The 8,731-nt window shown below is 35.1% G+C and overlaps 2 protein-coding genes across 2 annotated transcripts; one reads left to right on the plus strand and one right to left on the minus strand.

Annotated features, from left to right (window-relative positions):
- Window positions 1–331: 331 nt before the first annotated feature.
- Window positions 332–3,716, plus strand: LOC139874742 (uncharacterized). The gene is made up of 5 exons (XM_071862145.1): window positions 332–566; window positions 892–997; window positions 1,791–1,914; window positions 2,030–2,869; window positions 3,001–3,716. Exons 1-5 carry the CDS (start codon window positions 332–334, stop codon window positions 3,418–3,420), a joined length of 1,725 nt encoding a protein of 574 aa, XP_071718246.1. The 3' UTR covers window positions 3,421–3,716.
- A 394-nt stretch (window positions 3,717–4,110) lies between these two features.
- Window positions 4,111–7,973, minus strand: LOC139874743 (uncharacterized). The gene is made up of 11 exons (XM_071862146.1): window positions 7,935–7,973; window positions 7,812–7,856; window positions 7,604–7,666; window positions 7,411–7,473; window positions 7,190–7,252; window positions 6,920–6,982; window positions 6,707–6,769; window positions 6,540–6,599; window positions 6,054–6,191; window positions 4,824–4,919; window positions 4,111–4,747 (listed from the first exon to the last, which is right to left on the minus strand). The coding sequence occupies exons 1-11, from the start codon at window positions 7,971–7,973 to the stop codon at window positions 4,316–4,318; spliced, it is 1,125 nt and encodes a 374-aa protein (XP_071718247.1). The 3' UTR covers window positions 4,111–4,315.
- Window positions 7,974–8,731: the final 758 nt, after the last annotated feature.

The following is an 8,731-nucleotide window of genomic DNA, read 5'->3' on the forward strand; positions in this document are numbered from 1 at the left end:
TTATAATTTATAAATAATTTATTTATAAAAATTTTATATTCTTAGTTTTTTACACATAAATAAAGCGGATAAGAGATTTATGAGAGAGTTAACACGAGTCACGTGACTCCCACACTCAAAAGCGTAAAGAAGAACCCATTTGCACTTGCCCGTAAACTATACTCCTTCCCCCCTACACACACACACACACACACACATGGCGTGAATCTTACTGAAAGCAAACAAGCAGGAAAGCTAATCTTGTATCTAGTTGTATTGTATATTAACTTTTTATATATGTATATCATACATTCATACATCACATAGTATCATGTAAAATAACTGAATTATGATGAATCGGAATTCATCAAATGACTCTGTTATCGCTATCGGAGCTCGGAATCTAAATGCTAACGGCATTCGTAATTCTCCGGTCACCGGATTATTATCTCACCGGCGAGTCATGAGTCTCACCTCCACCACAACCGAAACCGCTGAGGATTTCAGTAGCAGCAACAATAATAATGCTGATTTCATCTCTCGCAATCGTCGTAGTCTCTCCGTTGCATCTTCCGATGAATCCGACTGTACGTGTTCCGTTACAATTTTCCGTTACATTATGTATGAATTGTGCGCTGTACGACTGAGACGACGTCGTTTTATCTTTAAACGTCACACATTTTGATTAATCTGAACTAGAATTAAATTGTGCGTTCGGTGACTGAGACGACGTCGTTTTAGATCGTTTAGGTTAAGTTTAGGGGGATAAATAACAGAACGACGTCGTACCGTTAATTTATGAGAAACTTGACTTTTTTGCTGGTTAAAATTGCTTTTGTGATTTTTAAATTTTAAAATATTTATTATTACTAGTATAGAATGATAGATGTATGTTACTGTATGCCAATTCAGTGCAGGTGAAATTAGGAAGGCTTACGGCTGGATCAACAAAAGTGGCAAAAAACGTATTTGATGATCTACTTTCATCTAATGAAGATGGAAAACATGATTATGACTGGTAATTTGCATTTTGTATCATACTAATAATGTTAACTGGTTGTGATAATGTTAATCTTTGCTTAGTTCAAATCGTGCTTCATTTTTCCGTAAAAACAGCATGTTGCGATCTTAGATTAAATTGATGATAAAGTCAGGATTCTTTATATCATAACATGTTGTGCTTGCTTTCACCGTGTTGATTGAATATTGATGATGTAACAAACTAAAGGAAATTGAATATTAACCAACTAGTTAGAAACTTTTTGGTCTAGTATTTATTTTGATAGCTCTTACTAGTTGTGGTTTTAAGGCTCGATATGCATAGTAATGATACTAATAGAGTTAGCTGGAAACACTACACATCTAATTCCCTTGGATGATCAAGTTAGATTTATAAATTTATGTTACAACTAGGGGGGAGAACATGTGTACCTTCTCGATGAGATTTTGTTTGTTTTTAATGCCTTAATTAAGAAAAGAATTCACTGTTTGCAGATCACCTGTAAGAGTTGTTCTTTTTGTTGCACACTTGTATTTAGATCCTTTTAATAAATCCTTATGGATATGGATATTTGATAGATCCCAACAATTCTCCTGTTAAAACAGTTAAAAAGAAACAGTACAGTTGAGAGGTATGTCTAACAAGATTACATTGATGATTGTCCTTAATCATAATACTAATGCACATCTTTATGTTATTTTGAATGTAAAGTTTGTTTTATCTACTTTAGGTGGCGTTTTATGCTCTAATAAAGACTACAGGTGAAGCTATAATTTAGTCTAATGTAAGTTTTTATGGTTTCTGGTAACAGGCTACTTGCTCCTCCAGGAACTTCTCTAATTCCGTCTTCGGATAAAAAAGAGTCTCAACTAACATCAGTTTCTCCCAAAAGAAACCCTTTGGTTCGATCAGGCTCTACAGATAAAACCTCACGGGTTCGCTTTTTTTTTCTTCTTCATGTTTTCAACATCTTTTTTCATTAGATATGTCACACGAAAAAAGAATAAAAAAAAAAAAAAAGATTTTGATTTTGATCTCTCTCAATTGCAGCTTTCTGTTTCACAATCTGACAGTAACCAAACTTCAAGACCAGCACGAAGCAGTTCAGCGACTCGCACCACTCGCGCGTCCATCTCAACCACACAACACACAAACCACAACAAAAACCTTAATATTTTAAACACCAGCTCAGCTTCTGTTTCGTCTTACGTTAGACCATCCACCCCAACTAACCGTTCGTCACCATCATCCAAACCCTCCGTTGTTTCCTCACGTGCACCAACTTCGCGACCCTCAACACCTTCTAGAAACCGCCCATTGTCAACCATCACCAGACCATCAACTCCAACTAACCGTCCACAACCCGTGAAAACAACCTCAACTGTTCGACCGTCTTCTAGACCCTCGACTCCCACTCATAGGTCACCAACAATTTCTCACAACGGACGAAGTACGGGACCCACTTCCAGACCAAGCTCACCGGGCCCACGGATTCGCCCGTCACCACAGCCATTCATTCCCCCTGATTTCCCACACGAAACGCCACCAAATCTAAGAACAACTTTACCCGCACGACCTCTATCTGCTGGTAGGTCTAGACCGGGCCCCGCCATGACTGTTAACGGACACATAGAGATTATAAACACGGGAAGCATTACAAGGAGACAGCCATCGCCTATTGTCACCAGAGGACGAATTGCAGAACCATCTGGAAAAGGGTGGCTCCATGTCAACGGGCATTCGGTTGAGACGTTAGATTCTCGAAGGACGTTACGTGTACCCGAGTCGATTACGAGAAAACCTAACAAGACGTTGAATTCAGAGAGTGGTACTACAGGCTTTGGGAGGAGTATCTCAAAGAAATCACTTGATATGGCTATTAAACATATGGTATTAACACCCTTTTCTATATATTTTTTTGATTATCTTAGGACCCACTCATTTTACCACCTCTAGGCGGACTTTTGATATTACTTTTATACAGTAAATGTCCAAAACCTAGACTTATAGTTATCTTGCAGGATATAAGAAATGGAGGCGTACGTCCACTTTCAGGGTCAAAGATCTATCCGCAAAGCATTCGATCGGGCAACCCTGGAATACAACCTAGTTGTGCTTCAAATACTGCAGGTTCTATAAACAGTTCCTACAGCAACTATGTTAACTCCAAAAGTGGAAATTTGAATAACACCAAAAATGGAAATTTAAAATATGGTTATTCTGAAAACAAAGTCAAACCCGTTTCTGTAGAACGTAAAAGTCCATTTTCGGCACAAAGAACTGAAATGGACATTTATGAGAGTTCAAGGTACGATGCGATTTTAATGAAAGAAGACTTGAAGAACACAAGTTGGCTGCATAGTGCAGATGAAATCAGTGATCAAGGTCCATTGTTTGATAATGGATTTGAATCACTTCCTGAACCTTTTAGCCCCTTGTGACACATGTTATGTGTCATGTCGCATTTAAAAATTGTAGTATATGTTTTCTATATATAATTCATAATATCGTCCATGTAAGACGAAAAACAATAGTTGGGTTTGTGTGTTACCTTGCTTGGGGTTTCATGTATAGCAAAAGTTGCATGATGTCAAATGAGTGCAAAGGTTAGATGTAACTTGTATTCACTGTATAATATAGATCGTACGTGATTCACAGGTGTTATCTAGGCGTGTGATTAAAACAGAATTACAATAACATCTTTGAAATCAACATCCTTAGAGGGTTCATGCGAATGTTGTACAACTTATTAATGCATACTTTTGAAAGATTTTATATTATATGACGTGAAAATATCACCACTAACATCTGCGTTTCTTATTTCGCTGCTCTAAACTAGGTGCATTGTTGGACGAATGCTGATTTACTCACTATGCTAATTGTGCACCATGTTTAATGACTAAAATGCCCTTGTGAACAGTAACATTCACACTTGCTTTAATGACGAATGCTGATTTACTCGCGTTTATTTTCGTTCGTTTGCTTTTAGCCCAAGTAAACGCGCCCACACACCCCTACTTATTATCGTTGCACAGTGACTGGTAAATATAGTACACACAATAACAAATCAATAGAAGAATAAGCAAAAAGAAGCAATATATAGTCTTTTATTCCAAAAGGATAACAGGCAAAACACCAGCAAATAAAATGGTATTCTGTAGTTTATCCAAACCCTGAGTTAAAATCTGTTGGTATATTGCTATAATTCTCAATCCTATCTCTCATCTAGTATGAAAAAACAAGATTAAGTTTCGAATATTCTCCTGTTTGTTTGCTACGCTTGTATAAAACCAAACCGTCATCGTTTCTTTTGGTACATAAATTTGCACCTACAGCTTACTTCTGAACCAAATCGGCTCCACTGACGTATCTAGCCATAAAAGATATCAACCGGAAGGGAGCACCGATGAGAGGGGCATCGGTGAGAGGCACCGGATCAGCTTTCTCAGTTGCTGATGTGGCAATCATGACATCATTCTCATCTAATGAAATCTGCACAATTTCTCCAGACTCCACGCTTTCTTGAGAAATTTGATTCATATCAGAACCCTCTGAAGTCACAAGTTTATCTGATAGCATTGGTGGGCCCACGTCGCTGGCGGTGTCTAAGTTTTCGGTTGATGATGGTGACGTGTCAGTTTCTAGAGGTGAACTTTCATCAATGTCGGACGCTTTGTAATTTTTGAGTATTGGATTTTCAGTTTTATTTGGTATATATGATTCGATTGTTGCCTTCTTTTGTTCAAGCTCGGCGTTTAAAATGTTGACCTGCAATCTCATAGTTACTGAATTTCTGTCTATTATATAGTCAAATAGTCAATGCCAACTGGTAATGAAAAATTACCTTCTCAACGAGAGTTGAATTCTCAGAGATCATTTTAGCAAGAAGTGCTTGTGCAGATTCCAATTGTGAGTTCATTTCCACATTTTCATTAACGTGCTACACCAGAAAAGAACGAAAAAAAACTAGGGATAAGTCCATTATTGTATTTGTCTATAAAACACAGAATTAAATTGTCCTACATTTTGTTTTGATCAAACTTTTTATTCCCATTTACCCGACATAAAAAAAACATAATGCAACCTCAATTGAGCCATCTATAAGCAAATAGATCAAAACATAACCTCTACCAAAGGTTGCAGAATTTGCTACTCTCGGAGAGTAATATGTCCGCGGGAGGGAGTAATCGGCAATTCGGGGTTAATCGGATTAGATTTTTTATACATTTAAATTATTAATTTCAAAATTATGTGTACAAATAGAAGAATACCATAAACATAACTTTAACATAATCGTTCGTTTGTTCAAAAACTCTAAAATTCTAGTTTAAATTCATATCTAAATGTTGACCAATTGACTTTGGCCGACTATGACCAACAAATCTAATTTTGACCAATTAACCGACGTTGACCGATTAATTAAACGGACTTTGAAAACTTGGAATGGTTTGTTCATAAAAAGGATTAATTGGGGTTTTCTACAATAGTGACCCTCTACTACCAATAAGCACTGAAAACTGCTTTGAATTAGCATGCAAAAAGTGGGATTTAGGCAAAATAAATGGATACAAAGATTCATAAGTATTATCATGAAACATCTACGCATTCAGTAAATAACACATTATTTCCACCTAAAACATAAAAGTAATACACAAGCGAATAAGTATAATCATAAAATTCATTTCAAGATTTATCACAAGCATATTCAATGAACTTCTACTTCATGTATATGTTTAAAACAAAATAATTACGTACCAAATTGATTTTATGTTTAGAAAGTATAGTATCGGAGCGAAATTAGGTATAGAAATCAGTATGTACGATAAACTGACCAAAAACTCTCATGATGTTTAACCCCGATGTTTTTGTCATATTGATTGTATCTTCACAAATGATATAGAAAATGAAACACCGTCTCAATTTTTGAAAACTAGTAAACTTGAATCTCGGAAATTGTAGAATATTGTGATGTGATGTCACATTATGAGATGCTGCTATAATGAAATTTACTAATTCACTTAATAATCACCACAGGTACTAAAATAAAATAAAATCATAGAAGAATCAAGCAAACCTTCGTCTTTTCGGAAGATAAGCGTGTAGTCGCTGAACTCTCAAGGTCCTGAATCTTTAACTGAAGATTGGACACATGTTCTTTTAGCTGCTGATTTTGGCGGGAAACATCATTTCTGAACGCTTCTAGCTCAATCACCTGCAAGGCTTTGGTTTATTTTTCGCATCAGATTAAATAAAACACGCTTATTAGAATCACTACGGGTAGCCTGCACGTGAGCTATACAAAGCGTCCATGCAACAACAGGATTTCATACTAATAACGCAGCACAAAAAACAAATATCGCCATACATATCATGAACATCATTCCCGTGCTCTCTTTTGTAGTGTTTGTGAGTGTTGGCTTTCGGGATGTAGAAATAAACCTGATTAAGAAACGGGTCCCGCTTTTCTAATCAACACTTCTAATTACACAACCTTGACCATTAAGTCATTCTTTTAATCAAAACATGACAAATAGCTCATCGTGTCGAATTACGTATGTACCTGTGCTTGTAATCTTGCATTATCCTTGTTCAAATAAGCAATTGTTTCGGCTGCCGAGCTCTGCAATGAAAAGGGAAATTTAGACCACATATTGCCCGTAGTCAAAGCAGAAAAGGAAATGCTAAGCTCTCTTAGTTGTAAAAAAAAAAAAAAAAAAAGACTAAAACCTCTCGTTGCACAAAGTTAACTTTTTCTTCTTCAATCTGCCTACGCCGTTCTTCAAAGTTCACCTACAAATATTGATATACAGTAAGTTTAAAAAGAAAAACCATCATGTCGGCACTAAAGTCCATTCAGACGCTCAAGCTCCAAGAAATAAACAGATCGTCAAACTATGTAAACCATAAACTCTTTAAAGTCCAAAGCAGAATAACCCATACCCCCACAGAACGCAGAGTGGCTGTTTCTTCAACCAATCGATTTACTTTTTCTTCATAACCAGCCTGCACATAACAGTAATGTCAATCCTAATCATCCTATGAATTTTCTAATGACAGCCATTAGGGATGTCGTTAAGGTGCATATATGTGTTGTACAAAGTGGTCAATGTTGACTCTACATGACGGTTATTAAAAAGTACAAGTCTTTTTTTGCACTTTAATGACAGCTCTAGGAGCCATCGTCAGAAAAATCCTTTAATGTCAACTCACCTCTTTCTGAAGCCAAGAGTCTCTCTCAGTTTCTAATTGTAAAATTCTCGTCTTTAGCTCAGTCTGATGATCAAAAATGAGTTTGATCATGACATTTTGATTTTCCAACACCAAATGGATAAAAAAATCAAACACACGAAGAAAAACGTTAGAAAAGAACCATTCAATATGTACAACTACAAACTTTGATATCACAAATATGAATTAGCTGATAAAGTCACCTCTTTATTGTGCCATAAGTTTCTTTCTTTCTGTGTCTGCGAAATACTTTTTTCCAGATCAGCCTGCAACCACGTAATAACAAAGAAAGAGGAGAACTTGTTCAGTAAGATTTAAAGCATGTCGAAAAATAATAATACACATTTGATCCTTATTGTATAACCAAATTAGTTTCTCAACGAAATAAACATTTACCTCCCTTTGTATATGCACGTCCAATTGCCCTTGCAGTTCTTTAATTTTTTGTTCTAGGGAAGCCTATAAATGAAATGCCAAGTAGTTGAAAACAACGAAACAACATATTTATTCCAAAAAAAACGGTACTTTTCCAATTTCCCGCTAACTCATAATCCAATTCCAACAACATGTTAATAGATACACAAAATATGAATTAAACTCTTACCTCTCTGTTTAACCAATAAGACCTATCATCCTCAACCGAACGTGACTGTACAACCAAAATTTAATAAAACAACATTACAAAACGAATTTAGATACATAAAGTTTTTGTACAAAATTATCTTACAGTTTCGGCCCCACTGACTGACTCTTTATCTGAATCCATAACAGTTCGCTTAAGCACATTCGCATGATTATCACTATTATTATTATTATTATCAGAAGTTAATTCCCCAACACCAGCATTAGGTACATTCGATTTCGCCTGCTTGTTCTTCTTTTTCTTGTTTCGCTTCTTCTTTTCGTTCTCCATAACTCAAAATTTTCACACTTATTATCACTTCAAAAAAATAATTATCAAATCGATACGTCTTCACCTGCATACAACAGAGCAATTAAGTACTCAGATATATATATATATATATTGCATCAATATTTAACATATTCTAACCTATATTCAGAAATACATAATCAATAATCAAATTACAAAGTAGTATAACTATAACTATAAACATAAATTTGCAGCTAATATGAATCTAAAACACACAAAGTTGGAATACTTGATAATCAAAACAAGCTATAACTGAGATGAAAATTAAAAACGACCTAACAGGTTGAAATACAAAAAATAAAAGCTATGAAAACTAAATTTTAGAATATACATTGTACCTGGCAAAATAGCAAATGAAGAAATTAAATTAAAATAATAAATAGTTAAAAAAACAACAAACCTGAGATGAAATCGCAGTTGCGTAAGAAAACAAAAAGAAGAATGAAAGGTATTAAGGTAGGTAAACTTACGTGCAGATCTGAATAGCAGATTTCAATTTCAGAATGTATATGATAATTAATAGTTTAATTAATAATTGTATTATATTATATTTATATATATTTAGGGTTCTTGAAAGGTGATTGTGAATTTTT

The sequence above is a fragment of the Rutidosis leptorrhynchoides genome, chromosome 11 (genome assembly GCF_046630445.1).
Source record: "Rutidosis leptorrhynchoides isolate AG116_Rl617_1_P2 chromosome 11, CSIRO_AGI_Rlap_v1, whole genome shotgun sequence".
Taxonomy (NCBI): Eukaryota; Viridiplantae; Streptophyta; class Magnoliopsida; order Asterales; family Asteraceae; genus Rutidosis; species Rutidosis leptorrhynchoides.